Source organism: Catharus ustulatus, chromosome 6 (genome assembly GCF_009819885.2).
Source record: "Catharus ustulatus isolate bCatUst1 chromosome 6, bCatUst1.pri.v2, whole genome shotgun sequence".
Lineage (NCBI taxonomy): Eukaryota > Metazoa > Chordata > Aves > Passeriformes > Turdidae > Catharus > Catharus ustulatus.
The window spans coordinates 2,383,928-2,403,480 of NC_046226.1; the positions used below are offsets into that span (position 1 = coordinate 2,383,928).

Consider the following 19,553-nt stretch of genomic DNA (forward strand, 5'->3'; position numbering starts at 1 on the left):
CTCTCCAACTCTTGGAGCCCCGCTGGAAGGGGTCAATCCAAGCTGAACATCCCCAGCTCTCCAGAGCAGAGGTTCCCCATCCCCCGGAGCATCCCCGAGGTGTCCGCAGGAGGATGCTCAGCTCGGCTCGGCTCAGCTCGGCTCGGCTCAGCTCGGCTCACCTCAGCTCAGCTCAGCTCGGTTCAGCTCAGCTCAGCTCGGCTCGGCTCAGCTCAGCTCAGCTCAGCTCAGTTCAGCTCAGCTCAGCTCAGCTCAGCCCAGCTCAGCTCAGCTCGGCTCCGCTCCGCTCCGGGCACGTTCGGGCGGCTCAAACCCCGCAGGGTCGGTGCCCGTGTGCCCTCCCAAGGGATGCGATGCTCCGGCTCTTCCCGAGCCTTTCGTGGGCACCGTGGCTGCCCGGCTCCCCACTGGGCTGTCCGTCCCGGGACCGCCCGGTTCCCGACCCTTCCCCGCTGTCCCGGGCCCGGCGCCGGGCGGGAGGCGGTGCCGGTGCCGCTCGGGGCGGTGCGGGGCGGCCCGGGAAGGGGCGGGGGCGGCGGGATGGGCTGGGCTGGGCTGGGCTCGGCACGGCTCGGCTCGGCACGGCGGGGTTCGGCACGGCTCGGTTCGGCTCGGCTCGGCTCGGCTCGGCTCGGCTCGGCACGGCTGGCACGCAGCGCGCTCCCGCAGCCGTAGGTAGGTGCGTGCCCGGCGCTCCTCACCGCGCTCCCGCTCGGCTCAGCCCGGCTCGGCTCAGCCCGGTTCCGCTCTGTTCGGCTCGTTTCGGCTCGCTTGGGCTCAGCCCGGCTCGGCTCGGCTCGGCCCCGCGGGGCCGTGCCCGGGTGGGCCCGGCGTGGCCGCTTGTTGCGCTCGGGGGCGAGTTGGAGCCGGAGCGGTGCGAGCGGCCCCGGCTGCAGGAATGCGAGTCATTTCCTCCGCCCGCCCGCGGGAGCTGCGGCTCTGCCGGAACCCCCCCACGGCCCCCGACAGCCGCGACACGGCCACGACACCGCCGCGACACCGCCGCGACACCGCCGCGACACGGCCACGGCCACCCCGGACCCGCTCGGCGCGGGGCGCGCTCCGGGGGCGCGCTCGCCCACGGGACCCCTCACCCCTGGGTCACACTGACCCACGGGACCCCTCACCCCTGGGTCACACTGACCCACAGACCCCTCACCCCTGGGTCACACTGACCCACAGACCCCTCACCCCTGGGTCACACTGACCCACGGACCCCTCACCCCTGGGTCACACTGACCCACGGACCCCTCACCCCTGGGTCACGCTCGTCCCCAGATCTCCTGTCCCCTGGGTCACACTCACGCTTGGGCCACCTCACCCGCTACTCTCACTCCCCTTTGGGACCTTTTTCTCTGGGTGGCACTCAACCACAGTCCCTCGCCCATGGCACCCTTTGCTTTCAGTCACACTCACCCACAGGTCCTTTCACCCATCATCCATGCGTCCCCTCATTCCTGGTTTGCAGTCACCTCTGGGTCCCCTTGTCCCTGGGTTGCGCTGGCCCACGGGTCACTTCACCCATGGCACCCCTTGCTCGTGGGTCACACTCACACCCAGGTCCCCTCATTCCTGCTTCACAGGTGCCCTGTGTCCCTGGGTCACACTTGCACATGGGTCCTCTCTCACCCCTGGGTCTCACTCACAGGGCCCCTCACCCCTGGGTGACACATCCCCAGTGTGTCCCCTCTCACCCCTGGGTGACACATCCCAGTGTGTCCCCTCATCCCTGGGTGATATCCCCAGTGTGTCCCCTCACCCCTGGGTGCCCTGTGCCTGTGCCAGCTCTCCTCTATGGTTGTGGTGACCCCTGAGCCGTGGTTCCCATCATCTCTTGGTTCCCATCATCTCTTGGTTCCCATCCCTGTGCTCCTCTCATCCATGGATCCTCCTGTTCCTGGGTCACAGCCACCCGTGGGACCCCGCTTTCCCTGGACTCCCCCACCCAGGGGTGCCCCCCACTCCTGGAGGTGCTGGGGGTGCCAGCTGTCCCCTGGTGGTGTCACTGCTGGCCCTCTCTGGTGGCCCTGACACGTTCTGAGGATAAATCCATGCAGCTCCTAAGCCGGGCTTTATCGGACCCGGTGCCCTCGTGGCATTGGGGAAATTGGGGCTGAGCTTTCCCAGGCCCATCCTTGGTGCTCCTGAGTCCTTTGAGTCACCCATGGGAGTGAGGCACATCCCAGCCCTGCCATGCCCCTGGCTCCCCACCACCTCTGCTGCCTCTCCCATTCCTGAATCATCCTGTTCCTGCTCGTGGCCAGTGCCTTTCTGGCCATCAGGATGTTTTTCCCTCTAAGCCAAACTCTGCTTTTCCAGAGCTGCTTCCGCGTGGCGCTGATGGAGCTTTGCTGCTCTGCCTAATTCTGGGCTGCTTTGTGTTGGTGTTTTTCCACAGGGCTCGCTCTCCCTCTCCGAAATCTTGGATAGAGCTGGGATTAATTCGAGCTCTCTTGCCTGAAAGAGATGTTCCGTTTAAAATTCCCAATCCCGAAGGCTTATTGGAGTTTGGTTCTAGGTACTGGTTTTTTACTATCGGTTTTTAAAGGGGTTTCTTTTTTTAAACTGGGTTTATTCAGGCTCTTTAAACCCCGAGTCTGTAAGCAATTATTCCATTACATGAAAGTCAGGACGCTGAGAAAGATTAATTCAGACCAGATGTAAAAATAAATGGGAATTTGAAATTAAGATGATGTCAGTTCCCTCCTGCTAAAAAAAAACACCCGGCAGCCTTTGGACTCCAGATGGAGTATACAAACCATGGCGCTGGTTAAAATATCTGCCTGCTCCTTAATTGAGTTTTATGCTGCTTTTTTTCCCCCCTCCTTGACTGAAAAGTGGGCTTAGGATATTTTTCCCAAAAAGCTTTCGCTGATCGCGGCCAGGGCAGGGAAGTTGATGGAGGCTGTGGTGTGGCTGAGGAGCTTTCCCAGCTGGAAAACTGGAGGGAAGACAAATCTCCCTCTGCCCACCCCAGGATTAAAAAAATCAGGAACTTGGTCTGGCTTTGTTTTGTTGGATTTGGAGCTGGAGGCGAGGACGCCGCAGAGGGCAGCGGGAGCTCCGGATAGTCCAGGCATGGATTTGAATATTTTGGCATAAAATGGAGCTGGTTTTTGGGTTCTTGTGTGTCTGCAGAGCACTTTGCATCCTGGTTTTTTTCCCTCTGCACAGTCCCCAGAGTGGGAATGGGTTTGGGCACCAGTCCCATACAGAGGAGTGTGCCTGTGAGTGGGATATTGGGAATGGGGCTCCCCAAAAGTGCCTCCTACTGGGCAGGAAGGGTTTGCTCAGGGTCAGAGCATCTTGGGGGGTGTGTTGTTATAGAAAATAATGTAAATATTCATAATTGCGTATTATTAATATTAATATTTATGTGGCATTATTAATTATATAATATTATACCGTTAATTAAATTTAAAATATTGCTTTAATTTCTAAATGGGGAGCTCCTTGGTTTGGAGACTCAGGGCTGTGCTTTCTGTGGTGCAGGGATTTTGGGATGGTGACTCTGGCCCTTGGGGCTGCTTTGTGGTCCAGGGATCCTGCAGCCAAATCCCAAGGGATTTATGGCAGCTGCTGCTGGTGTGGGCTGAGCCTGCCCACGGAGAGGGGAGCAAAGGCAACGCTCCACATCCACGTGCAGCCTTGGGAGGGATGCCTGTCATCCTGGGAGTGGGAGCTTTGGGCTGCTTGGTGCTGGGGATGGTTCCTAAAATTCCTGGGAATGTGGTGGCACGCGCTCTGGAGCTACCCTGAGCACAACCCTCTCCAGCCCAGTCTTGATCTTGTTCCAATCCCAAAGGCTCAGGCAAAGTTTCCCAGAGGGAAAATCTGATGGAAGGGGCTGGTTCTGGAGCACAGGAGGGAAGAGGAAGAGCAGGCATTGTCCCTCCCCTCCCTGGAGCCCTTGCCAGGAGAAATCCATCTCCGTGTCCATCCCTGGCGGATTCTGGGACGCTTTATTTACATTTTAGTGCTCCAAAGTCAGGGAATGAAGAGGCCTGGGGTGGCTCTGCTGTGGATTGGATGGAAAATCAACACTCCCAGGCTGGATTCTGCTCCATGCATGACAGGACAGGCAGGGAGCAGTTTCCTGAGCCTCAGCCTGTGCTTCCCCATGGAATGTGATGTCCCATGGGCTCATCCCTAGCAGGAGGGGACATCACCCCATTTTCAGGATGATCCACGTGGCCCAGCCATTCCTGCAGTAGCTAAGGGGGAGGAGGATGAGGAAGAGGAGGAATGTTGAAGAGGTGGAGACTGGGGAGCTCCTGAATGAACTTTCCTTGAGAAGCTTTTTGGATCCCCCCAGCACTCGGGGGCATCTGCTGGGGCTGGTGGGGGCTGGCCCCCGGCTGCCCAGGCTGAGTTTCCAGCATCCAAATAGCTTTTGTGGCGGATGAAGTAATGGAATATTTATAACCGAGTCCTTTTTCCCAGTGAAGGTCTCTTTCATCTGCCTCTCTTCATTAGGAGGAAACTGTTGAGTTCATGAAGAATTGGAGACGATTTTAATTACGGGGCAACCGCAAGCAGGAATTAATCTGGCTTTTGGGTTCGGAGAAGCTGCATTAAGGGACGGCCCTAAAACTTGTAATAACAGCTCTGTGCATACCTGTGCCTGTGATGTGGGGTGAGACCCACTCCAGACTCTTCAAAACAAGAAATTCCTGCCCTGTGAATTCATCTTCCCATCTCGCCCCGCGCTCTGGGCAGCCTCTGGCCCCTGCCTACGTGTGGGTCCTGGGCTGGATCCCTTCCCTCGCCCCTGGGCTGCTCCAGGAGGGCTGAAACAAAAGCCTGGTGGTGGGTTGGAATCAGGGAATCATCATTTAGGTTGGAGAAAACCTCTAGGATTGTAATCAACCGTTCCCTCAGCACTGCCAAGGCCACCACTAAGCCATGTCCCTGAGTGCCACAGCCACACAGCTGTTAAATTCCTCCAGGGATGGAGATTTCTGATAGGGCTGGGTTTTATTGGAAAGTGGATATTTTGGTGAGGAGGGATGGATTTGTTTGATGGAAAAGTGGACAGGATCTGCCTGGAGGCTGGGTTGAATGGGGAGCACTGGGATGTCTGGTGGGAACCACAGAGGGACAAACCTGACTCAAACCCACGAGCATGGAGACTCATCCACCTCCTTTAAATCCATTTAAATCCACGGAGAGGCACAAACGCTGCACATCCACCCAGCCTCGCTCCGCACGCACGGAATCTGGAGGAAAACCCCACCTCAGCCAGCAAGTTCAAGCAGTGTTCAATCCCCACCCTGGATTTACATCCAAATTTCTATTTCTGACGAGAGCCTGCTCCAGCACCTCCATGTGAACCAATCCCAGCCCTGCCTGCCCTCGGATGTGTTTGCAGGACCCCGGGATGAGCAAATCCCTCGCCGAGTCAGCAGCGCCAGCCCCGGCTGCTTTGCCCGGGTTTTTTGCGGGATGTTTTCTTTGCAGCGGAGCTTTTGCGACAGGATTTATCCCATGGCATCAGCAGCAGAGAGAGAGGCAATATTCCAGCAGCCTGGGCCTGGAAAACACAGAGGATCGAGGAATTTTCTGGGCACGGCTCTGGAGTCACGAGCAGTTTGCCTTCCTATGGAGTTTTAATGTTTTTTACCCCAGAGCAGGGAAAACTGGGCTGGAAGACCTGGATTTCCTCACTCTGCTGATCCATGCCCAAGTCCTCATTCCCAGTGTTTTTTCCAGCTGACTGTGGGTGGAAAAGCCTTTGGGTGGAGGTTCCTGCTTGGAGTGTGGAGTGATCTGTGTCACCCCTCTGCTGCGGGGCAATCCAGGGGGGCTCTCCCTCCAGTCCAGGATCTTTCCAGCTTGGAGCCAGGAAGGTTGGGCTTGATCTTTAAAGGTCCTTTCCAACCTAAACCATTCCCTGCTTCCATGTTTGTGCCTCCTATCAACACTTCCTCCAGAGCAGCAGTGACTTGGCGAGGGCAGCAGCGCGGGGTCCCCAGGAATCAAAGCTCACATTGTCGGAACGAGCAGCAGATGCTTGGAAAGAATTTGCCGGCGTCTGGCCGGGGCTGCTGCAGGCACAGCACCCTGGAAAGGGCTTTGTGTGTCCCCTGAGTCCCTGCAGAGCCCCTGGGAAGCACCTGGAGCTGAGGGGATCTCCATAGGGTCTGTCCCTGTGTGGTGGGTTGGTGGAATGCTCCCATTCAGCAGCAGGAACTGGGATGTTTTCTGTACAAATACCAAAGTGTAAGGGTTGGGGTTGGGGTTTTTTTTTTTTCCCTCCGATGTCTGTGCTCTGCTGACGCCAGCTCGTGTGGTTTAATCCCTGGTGCTCTGGGACCAATCCAGGCTGCAGGAGGAGGAGGAAATGCAGTGAGTGGTGTGGGGATGAACGGCCCCAGAATGCCAGAGAGTGACAGGACAAGAGGGAATGGTTTTAAACCAAGATTAGGTGGGATATTGGCACGGAATTCGTGGCTGTGAGGGAGGAAAGACCCTGGCACAACTGCCCAGAGAAGCTGTGGCTGCCCCATCCTTGGAAGTTTCCCATGTTGGACGGGGTTTGGAGCATCCTGGGGTAGTGAAAAGTGTCCTGCTCATGTTGGGCAGAGAATCCTGGTGGTGGGTTTGGATTCTCCAGTAGCTCAGCAGTGGCTGGAATTTTGAGCCTGCTGAAGAAGCTCTCGTGCAGCACTGGGGCTTGAGGAGCCCTCGGGGTGGGAGCAGGACACGGAGGGTGCTGGAGGAGCCCCAGGACACGGCTGGGAACGCGGCCCCTCCCCGGCCCAGCCCGCACAAGTCACATCACGCCGGTGCCGGGAGCTGCCGGGCCAGGACGTGCCAAATTCCTTCAGCCCCGTTCTCCGTGCTGGGATCTTTATTGAGCTTCAAACCAGCCCTGCTCCGTGGGGATCGGCCACATCCAGGCACGGCCGGGAGCGTGGGTACCATGGAGAGGTGCCAGGCACGGCCACGGTGCAGGGCTGGGGTGCAGGGGTGCGCTGCATGGGTGCCATGAGGCTCCCACTCAATGCATGGGTGCCATGAAGTGCCAGCACAATTTATTGATGCTGCAATGCACAGGTCCGTGTGCACTGCTAGAATGCACAGCTGCAGTGCTTGGTTGCCATGAAGTTCTAACTTGATACATGGGTGCCACAATGCATGGGTGCAATGCACAGGTGCCATGATGCACTGCTGCAATGCACAGACACATGGCATGGGCGCCATGAGGTTCCAGCTCAATGCAGGGATGCCACAATGCACAATGTAGGTGCAATGCATGGCCAGGTTGCACATCTGTGCTGCATGCATGCAGTGCGTGGGCGCCATGAGGTTCCAGCACAATTTATTGATGCCACAATGCAGTGCTGCAATGCACAGGTCCATGATGCACTGCTGGAATGCACACATGCATTCCTGGGTGCCATGAGCTTCCAACTCAATGCATTGATGCCACAATGCATGGGTGCAATGTGCAAGTGCAATTCATGGTCAGGTTGCATGTCTGTGCTGCGTGTATGCAATGCAGGCACGCCATGAGGTCCCAACAGAATTTATCAATGCCACAATGCAGTGGTTCAATGCACAGGTGCCATAATGCACTGCTGCACTGCACAGATGCAGTGCATGGATGCTGTGAGGTTCCGGCACAATTTATGGATACCACAATGCAGTGCTGCAATGCACAGGTGCCATGATGTTCCAGCTCAATGCATGGCTGGGTTGCACATCTGTGCTGCATGCATGCAGTGCACAGGTGCCATGATGCACTGCTGGAATGCACAAATGCAATGCATGGGTTCCATGAAGTTCCAAGTCAATGCATGGATGTCACAATGCATGCATGTCACAATGCATGGGCACAGTGTGCAGGTGCAACTCACGATTGGGTTGCTGATTGCATGTCTGTGCTGCATGCATGCAATGCATGGGTGCCATGATGGTCCAGCTCAATGCATGGGTGCCAGAATGCAGTGCTGCAATGCACAGGTGCCATGAGGCACTGCTGCAATGCACAGATGCACTGCATGGATGCAGCTCGGTGCATGGATGCCACAATGCATGGGTTGCACGTCTGTGCTGCACACATGCAATGCATGGGTGCCACGATATTCCAGCTCAGTGCACAGATGCCACCCTGCATGGGTGCAGCAGAGGGCTGTGATGCACACAGATGCAGCACAGAGAATCCCTGATGTACCACCACCATGCATGGGTGCAGTGCATAGATGCAACGCACAATGCAGCATCCCAAGGTGTGAATGCAAGGCATGGATGCGATGCATATTTGAAATGCACGGATACCATGCACCGACTCAAGCTCTGTGCTGCAGTCCCAGAGTGCCCTGGCCATGGGAAAGCATCGCCTCTGGATTTCCCAACTCCTGCAAACCCCAGGAACCACCCCAGAAGTCACCTCGGGGCACTTTTCCCTGGGCTGCTGCAAATTCCAGCCTTTCGGAAGCCAAAGCGCTTCCACTTAGACCAAAGCAAATATTTGGTGATGAGGGAGACACTCTGCTGTCTGGGTAAATCTGGGGTAGGAGAAGGCTGAACTGGGTCAGGGTTTAAAGTCCATCCTCGTGGTGTCACGAGGGAATTTGTGTCTTTGTGGATGGTGGGTAAAGAGTGCTTTGGGAATATTCACCCTCGGAAATGAGAATTTCCTGGGGTCAGTGCTGGGATGAATTTGTTGGCTCTGAATGGCAATTCCCGTCTGCATATCCCTGTTAGTGCTTGGATTGTTTTTTATTTCACCCCAGTAAAGGGTCAGAACTGGGGGGAAGGGATCCTTTTATGGGACCCCACAGCATTTCCTTGCCTTTCCATGGCTGGCAGGGAAACCTCCCTCTTCCACCACCACTCTTTGCTGTCCCAACCAGAGGATAAACTTCTAATTATTGTCATTATGTCAGAAAATCCTTTCCTGAGATTTTTCTGAACCCAAGCTGAGAGCATCAAACTGCTGGCTCAGATTTGTGGGGGTGGCTGTGGTGGGGTGTGCTCAGGGGTTTTTGGGACCACGTGGGGCCATGCTGGTGTGTGGGAAGGATGGGGATGCTGAGGGTGCCATGCCCAGGGCTCATCCCCCTTTTTTCCTGCAGGGATGGCACCCATGGAGCCTGAGGCCGCCCTGGCCCGCTGGTGAGGTGCCCCCCACCTCCCACCCTGAGCCCCCTGCCCAGAGCACGATGAACAAGCTGCCCTTCCACAACAACAGAGTCATGCAGGACCGGCGCAGCGTGTGCATCTTCCTCCCCAACGACGACTCCCTCAACATCATCATCAACGTAAGGAACCCACCCTGAGCCATGATATTCCCATCACCCCCCCAGGATTGTGGCTCCACACCTTGGGTTTGCTCCTGGGTTTCATTTGGAGCCTGCCTGGCCTTGCCCTGGCAGGGAAATGCACAGGAGTTATTCCCATGTTATTCCCTTCTTGTTGGCATTTCAGCCTCCTCCAGCCCAGGGAATAAACAGGATTTGTTTATTTTGGCTCTGATTGGGATGGGGCACTGAATGTGAAATTCCCCCATTTTTTGTTGCTTTTTTTTTTTAATCCACCCCCAACCAACGTCGCTTTTGAGTTAGGAAAATGTTGAAATTCCTTTCAGAACTTAAAGGGAGCTTATAAAAAAGGTGTTTTGGAAAGAGGCTGATAATGATAGGATAAGGGGAATAGTTTTAAACTTAGAGGAAAGATTTAAATTAGATAATAGGAATAAATCCTTGCCTGTGATGATGGGGAGGCCCTGGTACAGGGAAGCTGTGGCTGCCCCATCCCTGGAAGTGTCCAAAGCCAGGTTGGAGCAACCTGGGATTGTAGAACTTGTCCAGAGGGTGGAATGAGACTGGGAATGTTCTGATTTCTGCCCCCAAAACATCTCCCCAGTGCTGGGTTCCTCCACCACCCCCTGCTCTCGAGCTGCCCCGTGGTCCTCTGAGCATCCCACCCCTGGCAGAGCTCTGTTCCTGCACCCCAGGATTTTGGGGACTTCCCATGGACAGCTGAGCCCATCCTGTCACCCTCAATGCTCAGGGTCCTGCTGAGAGTTTGGTGCTCCCTGCCCAGCTCAGGTGAGCACAGATGAATTTCAGCTCATTTCAGCTCATTTCAGATTGTTGTTTGGTTTTTTTTACAGGTGAAGATTTTGTGCCAAGAGTTACTGGTGCAGGTGTGTGACCTCCTGAGGCTGAAGGATTGTCACCTCTTCGGGCTCAGCGTCATCCAGAGTAAGTCAGGGGCTGAAGTGTGAAAATTAACACAAATCCTGGTGACCAGGAGGTCACAGCTCCCCCCCAGTGCTGGTGGGAGGCTTGGGGATGCTGATGCCACCTCTGTCCCTCACAGACAATGAGCATGTGTACATGGACCTGGCCCAGAAACTCTACAAGTACTGCCCCAAGGAGTGGAAGAAGGAGGCCAGCAAGGTCAGCGGTGAGGTCTTGCATGGAGAGCTGACGGCAGTAAGGCCACCTCTGTCCCCATCACAGGTCACTTCCAGGACCCTGGAATGCTGCCAAGGGGAGGGGGGTATTTAGTCAGAGTGGGGCTGGGGGGGTGGATGTGCAAAATCACATCCCTGGGGTTGTCACTCCCAGTGCCACCGTGTGCCCCAGCTGGGGGTGCATCCTCCACACTCCATGCCTGGAGCTCTGGGGTTTTTTTCCCTCTGTTTTTTCTTCTCTTCCCTTATCCTTCAGCAGAATTTTTGAGGTCCCCTTGTTCCATATTCTAAAATCAATTTGGGCTTTTTCTCCCCAAAGCACCTTTTCATTCTTTCAGTGCTGAGGGGGTGGTGTCCAGGCTCAAGTGCTGGCACTGAGCTGGTGGATGATGATCTGGGAGAGCAGCAGTGAGGTGTTGCAGAACTCCTGGGGCTGTCACACTCAACCACCTGCTTTTGAAAATCCAAACCCCCTTCATTTCCAGCATTTGGTGTGGAAAAACGGGTGCTGAACCCTAAACTGAGGAACAAAAACGCCATGGTGGGTGAGGGGTGGTTGTGCCAGGCATGACCCCGGAGAGCTGAGGTGAGGGGCTGGGGTGTGATGCTGGGATCCCCGTGGGATTCCTGAAAACCTCCTCCATTCCAGGGCATCGACCAGTTTGGGCCCCCAATGATCATCCACTTCCGAGTGCAGTACTACGTGGAGAACGGGCGGCTCATCAGGTACAGAGTGTCCCCCTGCAGGGACAGCCCTGGGCTGGGTGTGACATCCTCCAGGGCTGGGCTGGGTGTGACATCCTCCAGGGACACCCCTGGGCTGGGTGTGCCACCCTCCAGGGCTGGGCTGGGTGTGACATCCTCCAGGGACACCCCTGGGCTGGGTGTGCCAACCTCCAGGGCTGGGCTGGGCGTGCCCCTCTCCAGGGCTGGGCTGGGTGTGCCACTCTGCAGGGACACCCCTGGGCTGGGTGTGACATCCTCCAGGGACAGCCCTGGGCTGGGTGTGACATCCTCCAGGGACACCCCTGGGCTGGGTGTGACACCCTACAGGGACACCCCTGGGCTGGGTGTGCCACCCTCCCGGGCTGGGCTGGGTGTGACATCCTCCAGGGACACCCCTGGGCTGGGTGTGACATCCTTCAGGGACACATCTGGGCTGGGTGTGACATCCTCCAGGGACCCCCCTGGGCTGGGTGTGACATCCTCCAGGGACCCCCCTGGGCTGGGTGTGCCACCCTCCAGGGCTGGGCTGGGTGTGCCACCTTCCAGGGACACCCCTGAGCTGGGTGTGCCACCCTCCATGGTCACCTCCAGGGCTGGGTGTGTCACCCTCCAGGGACACCCCTGGGCTGGGTGTGCCACCTTCCAGGGCTGGGCTGGGTGTGCCACCCTCCAGGGCTGGGCTGGGTGTGACATCCTCCAGGGACACCCCTGGGCTGGGTGTGCCACCCTCTAGGGACACCTCCTGGGCTGGGTGTGCCACTCTCCAGGGCTGGGCTGGGTGTGCCACCCTCCAGGGCATCCCCTGGGCTGGGTGTGCCACTCTCCAGGGCTGGGCTGGGTGTGACATCCTCCAGGGACACCCCTGAACTGGGTGTGACATCCTCCAGGGACACATCTGGACTGGGTGTGCCACCCTCCAGGGACACATCTGGACTGGGTGTGCCACCCTCCAGGGACACATCTGGACTGGGTGTGCCACCCTCCAGGGACACATCTGGGCTGGGTGTGCCACCCTCCAGGGACACCCCTGTGCTGCGTGTGCCACCCTCCAGGGACAGCCTTGAGCTGGGTGTGACATCCTCCAGGGACATCCCTGTGCTGGGTGTGACATCCTCCAGGGACACCCCTGAGCTGGGTGTGCCCCCCTCCAGGGCTGGGTGGGTGTGCCAACCTCCAGGGACACCCCTGTGCTGGATATACCCCCCTCCAGGGACACCCCTGAGGTATGCTGGGCACATCCCAAAAGCTGGGGCTGTTCATGGGGGGTGCTCAGTGGTTTCCCACAGGACAGAGCCCCCAGCCAGCGATGCCAAAGCCTTTTGGGGAGTTGGGACAATGTGTTAGGGATTTAGCACAGCCCAATTTGAATTTACCTAAGGTGGGAGCTGCAGCTCCTGCTTTGGGGATGAAATGATTTTCCAGGGCTTTGGGGACACAGTGACACCTGCATAGACATTTTGAGGAGTTTGTTCCACCTGCTGCTGAATTTGCTGCGTGTTTACTGAGCGGGAATTTTAACAAATAGGGAAGAGGGAGCAAAACCCCTTTGGTGCCCCCTCCCCTGAGGCCTTCCCAGCGGTGTCCCCTGGCTGCTCACTGCCCCCTGTGTCCCCACAGTGACAGGACAGCTCGGTACTACTACTACTGGCACCTGAGGAAGCAGGTGCTGCACTCCCAGTGTGTGCTGAGGGAAGAAGCTTATTTCCTGCTCACTGCCTTCGCCCTCCAAGCCGACCTGGGGGACTTCAAGAGGAACAAGCACTATGGGAAATACTTTGAGCCTGAGGCTTATTTCCCTGCCTGGGTAAGATATCCTGGTGTTGTCCCTGCTCTGAGATGGTGCTGGGATGCTCAGAGCATTCTGGAGCATCCTGGTTGTAAAAACCACGGGATTGCTGTGGGGATGGGAATAGCTGCAGGTTGGGGTTGGTGTGGGGCTGGTGGGAATTCCCTGGGAGCTGCAGGGATGCTCCTGGGGGATTCTCTGCAGGTTTTGCCCCACCTCCATCAGGTGCAGCCCTTTGGGAGCTGGTGGCACAGAATCCCAGAATGGATTGGGTTGGAAGGATCACCCTTCCATGGACAGGGACACCTTCCATTGTCCCAGGTTGCTCCAAGTTCTGTCCAACCTGGCCTTGGACACTTGCAGGGATCTGGGGATTCTGGGAATTCTATTCCAGGATCTCACCACCCTCCCAGCCAGGAATTCTTTCCCAATATCCCACCCAAATCCCCCCTTTTCCAGCCTAAAGCCATTCCCTGTGTCCTGTCCCTCCATCCCTTGTCCCCAGTCCCTCTCCAGCTCTCCTGGAGCCCCTTCAAGGTGCTCAAAGCTCTCCCTGGTGCCTTTTCTTCTCCTTCCCAAGCTCTTTCTGGGTTTTGTCCCAAAATGCTGCTTCTCCTTTTTTCACACAAGTCACTGAGGTGGGGGTGGCCCTGGGCCCGTGTCCCTGTGTGACCCTCCCTGCCCCAGCACAGGTGTCACCATGGCATTGTCACATGGAGCACACTTCCCAGCAGGAAATCCTGCTGCCAAGAGCTCACTGGCTGCTGTAATTATTTCATTTTTGCCTGGAGCTCTCTAGAACCAAGCTCCAATTTGAAACCACCACTCCTGGCACCCACCCCTGAACGAGCACAGGGCACCTGGACCAGCTTCTCTCCTCCTCCAAACAGGTGGTGGCCAAGAGGGGCAGGGATTACATCCTGAAGCACGTGCCCAACATGCACAAGGACCAGTTTGCCCTGACAGCCTCAGAAGCCCATCTCAAGTACATCAAGGAGGCTGTCAGGCTGGATGATGTGGCTGTGCACTACTACAGGTTGTACAAGGTGAGCCCTGGCCCTGGGCTGGTTGGGGTCTTAATTTTGGGAATGCCCTCCCTGAGAAATACATGCTGGGTTTTTTTCCAGGGAAAAAAGCAGTTTGGTTGCTGGGAGAGCATGAGGTGTTTTAATTGAATCTCAGAATGGTTTGGGTTGGAAGGGACTTTAAAAATCATCTCATTCCACCCCCTGGAATGGCAGGGACATCTCCCATTATCCCACCCTGCTCCAAGTCCCATCCAGCCTGACCTTGGACACATCCAGGGATCCAGGGGCAGCCACAGGGATCCAGGGGCAGCCACAGCTTCTCTGGGCACCCTGTGCCAGGGCCTCACCTTCACAGGGATAATTTCTTCCCCACATCTTATCTAAATCTCTTCTCTTTTAGTTTAAAAGCATTCCCTTTATCCTGTCACTCTCTGCCTGTGTCCAAAGCCACTTTCCATTTTTAATTTCCATTTTTAATTTCCATTTTTAATTAATCATAGAATGGTGACTGGTGATTGTGGGGCCAATTTATCCATTTTATGCTGCAAATTGTGTATTTAAAACCATTTTTCCCCCTTAGGACAAAAGGGAAGTGGAAGCCTCCCTGACTCTGGGGCTGACAACACGAGGCATCCAGATTTTCCAGGTAGGTGACTGAGGGAAGGTGTTGGCTCAGCTCAGCTCAGCTCAGCTCCATGCCCCTACCACAATCCTCAGCCATGGCTCCCTCTCCTGTTTTGCAGAACCTGGATGAGGAAAAGCAGCTGCTCTACGACTTCCCCTGGACAAACGTGGGGAAACTGGTTTTTGTGGTGAGTGCCACCACCTCCACCTGGGGCACTGCTTCCAGCTCTGGGGAGCACGGGAAGGACGTGGAGCTGTTGGAACAGATCCACAGAATGTCATGGAGATGCTCCATGGGCTGGAGCACCATTTCCTATGGAACCAGGCTGGGAGAGGAGAAGGCTCCAGGGAGAGCTCAGAGCCCCTTGCAGAGCCTGAAGGGGCTGCAGGAGAGCTGGAGAGGGACTGGGCACAAAGGACAGGACACTTTAAGTTGGGAGAGGACAGGGTTAGATGAGATATTGGGAAGGAATTCCTGATATGAGAGTGGTGAGACCCTGGCACAGGGTGTCCAGAGAAGCTGTGGCTGCTCCATCCCTGGAAGTGTCCCAGGCCAGGCTGGCTGGGGTTTGGATAGTGAAAGGTGGAAGGGGGTTGGACTGGGTGGTCTTTAAGGTCCCTTCCACCCCACCCACTCTGTGATTCCCCAATCCCCACTCAGGCCATCTCAGGCTCGGATGTGAGACATTTTGCAGGTGATCACACCCCATGGGATTCCCAGAGCCCTGCAGCAGGGCTGGCTGAGAACTGGAACATTCTCCCCACGTGGGGCTGACGCCTCCCTTGTCCCCCCAGGGTAAGAAGTTCGAGATCCTGCCGGACGGGCTGCCCTCGGCGCGGAAGCTCATCTACTACACGGGCTGCCCGCTGCGCTCGCGCCACCTCCTGCAGCTGCTGAGCAGCAGCCACCGGCTCTACATGAACCTGCAGCCCGTGCTGCGCCAGGTGCGCAGGCTGGAGGAGAACGAGGGTAGGTGCTCCATTCCTCCTGCCAGCACAGGCTGCTCCTGCTGTTTGCACCTCCAGGAGCTCCTGGTTCTCGTGCTGGCCCTGCTGTCATCCCTGGTGTACTCAGCTTTTCCAGCGTTCCTCGTCCTTGTGAAAGCATCAGGTCTTCTTCCTCTTCTTTCCTCTCCTCATCGTCTCTTCCTCATCTTCCTCTTTCTCCTCTTCCTCCTTTTCTTATTTGTTTTTCTTGTCCTGCTCTTCTTCATCCTCCTCATCTGCCTCATCCTCATCCTTTCTCTTCCATGCCCTCCTCCTCTTCTTCCTCTTTCTCATCCTTTCTATCTTTCTCTTCCATGCCCTGCTCATCTTCTTTCTCCTTCTCATCTTCATCCTACTCTTCTCTTGTTTTCTTCCTCCTCTTCCTTCTCTTCATGTTTCTCTTCCTCTTCCTCTCCCTCCTCCTGTTGCTCCTCTCCTCCTCTTCCTCCTCTGCCTCATCTTCTTCCTACATGTTTCGTCTTCCTCCTTCTCATCTTCATCCTCCTCTTCCTCTTCCTTCTCTTCTGTTTCTCTTCTGCTCCCTCTTGCTCCTCTTTCTCATCTTTCCCCTTATCTTCCTTTCCCTCCCTTATTCTCTGCTTTCCTCTCATCATCTTCCTCCTCATCTTATTCCTATTTGTTTCATCTTCTTCCTTCTCCTCATCTTCTTCCTTCTTGCTTCATCAGCCTTCTCATGCTCATCTTCTTCCTCCTCACCATTCTCCTCATTTTTTTCTTCCATGTCCTCCTCATCTTCCTTTCACTTTCTTATTCTCTTCTTTCCTCTCCTCTTCTTCCTCCTCCTCGTCTTCTTCCTACTTGTTTCATCTTTTTCTTCCTCCTCTTCTTCCTCCTTGTTTCATCTTCCTCCTCATCCTCATCTTCTCCTCCTCATTTGTTTCCTCTTTTCCTGCTCCTCCTTATTTTCTGTCTTCTTTTTTCTCTTCTTCCTCAACATCTCTTCCTCCTCTTCTCCCTCCTCCTTCTCCTGCTCCTCTTTCTTTTCTTTCCCCTTCTCTTGTTCTTTTCTCTTCCTTACTCTCCACTTTCCTCTCCTCTTCCTCCTCCTCATCCTCTTCCTCCTTGTTTCATCTTCTTCCTCCTTCTCATCTTCATCCTCCTCTTCTCTTGTTTTCTTCCTCCTCTTCCTTCTCTTCTTCTCTCCCTCCTCCTCTTCCTCTCCCTCCTCCTCTCCTTGTTCCTCTTTCTCATCTTTCCCCTTCTCATCTTCCTTTCCCTTCCTTATTCTCCGCTTTTTCCTCTCCTTCTTCCTCCTCCTCATCTTTTTCCTCCTTGTTTCATCTTCCCTCTCATCCTCATCTTGTTCCTTCTCATCCTCATTTTCTTCTTCCTCACCATCCTCATTTTTGACTTCCATGTCCTCCTCATCTCCTTCCTCCTCCTCTTGCTTTTTCTTTCTTCTCCTCTTTCCTCTCCTCTTCTTCTCCTCCTTGTCTTCTTCCTCCTTGTTTCATCTTCTTTCTCATCCTCATCTTCCTTCTTCTCCTCCTCTTCTTCCTCCTCCTTGTTTCATCTTCCTCCTCATCCTCATCATCTTTCTTTTCCTTATTTTCTGTCTTCTTCTTTCTCTCCTTCCTTGACATCCTCCTCTCCCTCCTCCTCCTCTGCTGGAGGAACAGCCCAGCACAGGAGCTCCCTTAATGCCACCCCCAGCCGTGCCACCACGCTGGGCTCAGGTGACAATTCCAGAACATCCAGTTTACCCCAGGAGGGTCATGGCAATCCCACTGGTTCCTCTCCCCCTGCAGAGAAGAAGCAGTACCGGGAGTCCTACATCAGCGACACGCTGGACCTGGACATGGAGCAGCTGGAGAAACGCTCGCGCGCCAGCGGCAGCAGCGCCGGCAGCATCCGGCACAAGCGCCTCTCCCGGCACTCCACGGCCTCCCACAGCAGCTCCCACACCTCTGGCATCGAGGCTGACCCCAAACCCCGGGAGATGGGGCCCGAGGATGGGTTCTCTGGCGCCGGTGCCCACCGCAAGCTGAAGACCTGCAGCTCCATGACCAGCCACGGCAGCTCGCACACGTCCGGCGTGGAGAGCGGCGGCAAGGAGCGGCTGGAGGAGGATTCCCAGGATGATGGTGCGTTGGGTTTTCCGTTCCCTGGGCTTGGAGGGTGCTCTGAAGGGGCACAGCTGACTTGTCCTGCCTGGCAGAAATCGAGATGCTGGTGGATGACCCCCGGGAGCTGGAGCAGGCGGGGGAGATGGAGGTGAGCCCCGACATGTGCGTCTACATCACCGAGGACATGCTGCTGTCCCGCAAGTTCAACGGGCACTCGGGTAAGGTGGAGAATGCTTCTCTTCCCCATCCCCCAGTGCAAGTCATGGCTTTGGGAGATGGGATGGGATGGTCTTTAAGGTCCTTTCCAGGCCTGGTCATTCTGTGGTTCTTTGGTGTTTGGCAGAGCAGAGTTAGCCCATTTGGGATACTGGGAAAAACCCCGATGGGTTAAAGGAGAGATGGGGTAAAGAAAAGAGGAACCTCTCTCAAGTTGTGCCAGGGGAAGTTTGGTTTGGCCACTAGGGAAAATTTCTTCATGGAGAGGTTTGCCCTGGTGCAGCTGCCCAGGGCAGTGGTGGAGTCCCCATTCCTGGAGGGATTTAAAAGCTGTGAGGATGTGGCACTTGGGGACATGGCTCAGTTGGACTCCATGATCTTCTCTGGAGCTGTGCCTGCACCCAGCAAGTCACCTGCATTTCCAGCTCTGAGCTGGGAGCTACTGGGGGATCTCTGGGGATGCCAGGCTCCATGGGAGAGCTTTGGGTGCCATTTTGGGGCAAATTTGCATCTGTTGGGCTGAAGGCTGCATTGCACTGAGCTTTTATCCCCATGGACAAAGCAGGGATGGATCCCAAGAGAGCTGAGCCACCCCAGAATAACCTTTGCACCCTCCCTTGTGCAGGACTCATCGTGAAGGAGATCAGCTCCTCCACCTCCAGCTCCTCAGAGACGGTGGTGAAGCTGCGTGGGCAGAGCACCGACTCCTTACCCCAGGTACGCGGGACTGGGGTTTGGGCTCCCCCCACCCCTGGGGCTCCCTGGCACACCCTGAATTTCCTCTTGGCTCTCCCCAGACGTCCTGCAGGAAACCCAAGACGTCCACAGACCGGCACAGCCTGAGCCTGGATGACATCAGGCTCTACCAGAAGGACTTTTTGCAGTTGGCCAACCTGTGCCAGGACACGGCGCAGAGCTTCACCTTCGGCTGCGCCCACGGCCTGGACGAGGACGGGCTCTACTGCAACGGCTGCCTGGCCCAGCAGTGCATCAACATCCAGGACACCTTCCCTGTGAAAAGAACCAGCAAATATTTCTCCTTGGATCTGACCCACGACGAAGTCCCCGAGTTCGTGGTGTGAGCGTGGGGAGGCTCGGGCGCCGCCTTCCCCCAGCCCTGCCAACCGTGGGGACCGTGGTGCTGGAGGATTGTCCAGATAAAGAGGGGGGAAATGGGGATCCCCGGGCATGGAGTGCATTCCAGAGGAGTTTGTACCAAACACAAGTTGTCTTATTGCCACTGGGAGGAGCACAGCTCGGCTGGAGCCGGCAGGAGCCCACCCGCGTTCCCTCGTGGCGAGGTGGCCTCTCCCCCTCTTGCCCCCACGGTGACTCTGGGGTGGCTGGAAAGTGCCAGACTGTCTGTTCAAGCCAAGCCAAAGAAATGTAAATAACCCTAAAGGCCAGTATGGGAAGGGAGAATTAAGCAATAACCAGCCAGGGATCTCCAGGCACCGTGATGTTCCATGGAGGAAGGCGTGGCCAGCAGCTCCTGGGGCAGAGCATGATCCCACTTTTTCCAAAAAACAAATGCTGGAGGTCAGACCACAGCAGTCCCAGCCAGGTGGATGATGACTGGAAGCTCTCAGAGCCATTTGCAACTTGTTTTTATCTTTTTCTTTTTTTTTTTTTTTTTTGAGGGCAAAACCCCAAAACCAAAAAAAAGAACC

General features: G+C 56.0%; 1 protein-coding gene across 3 annotated transcripts; it reads left to right on the forward strand.

Annotated features, from left to right (window-relative positions):
• Positions 1 to 607: 607 nt before the first annotated feature.
• FRMD6 (FERM domain containing 6) lies at positions 608 to 19,553 on the forward strand. 3 transcript variants are annotated; one of them, XM_033063782.1, is made up of 14 exons: positions 608 to 675; positions 9,084 to 9,269; positions 10,124 to 10,214; positions 10,333 to 10,475; positions 11,079 to 11,155; positions 12,773 to 12,959; positions 13,832 to 13,987; positions 14,550 to 14,615; positions 14,713 to 14,781; positions 15,389 to 15,563; positions 17,350 to 17,685; positions 17,760 to 17,885; positions 18,509 to 18,600; positions 18,681 to 19,553. In XM_033063782.1, exons 2-14 carry the CDS (start codon positions 9,171 to 9,173, stop codon positions 18,963 to 18,965), a joined length of 1,902 nt encoding a protein of 633 aa, XP_032919673.1. In that variant the 5' UTR covers positions 608 to 675; positions 9,084 to 9,170; the 3' UTR covers positions 18,966 to 19,553. The 3 variants fall into 3 exon arrangements, with proteins under 3 accessions (XP_032919673.1, XP_032919672.1, XP_032919675.1); XM_033063781.1 differs by lacking the exon at positions 608 to 675 and adding an exon at positions 2,399 to 2,518; XM_033063784.1 differs by lacking the exon at positions 608 to 675 and adding an exon at positions 2,399 to 2,518 and having other exon boundaries at positions 10,333 to 10,412.

Excerpts from the sequence above, each read along its gene's own strand:
- FRMD6 (XM_033063782.1), top strand. The coding sequence starts at position 9,171 with ATGAACAAGCTGCCCTTCCACAACAACAGAGTCATGCAGGACCGGCGC. Across the intron at positions 14,782-15,388 it reads TGGGGAAACTGGTTTTTGTG|GGTAAGAAGTTCGAGATCCT; the intron begins GTGAGTGCCACC and ends TTGTCCCCCCAG. Across the intron at positions 15,564-17,349 it reads CAGGCTGGAGGAGAACGAGG|AGAAGAAGCAGTACCGGGAG; the intron begins GTAGGTGCTCCA and ends CTCCCCCTGCAG.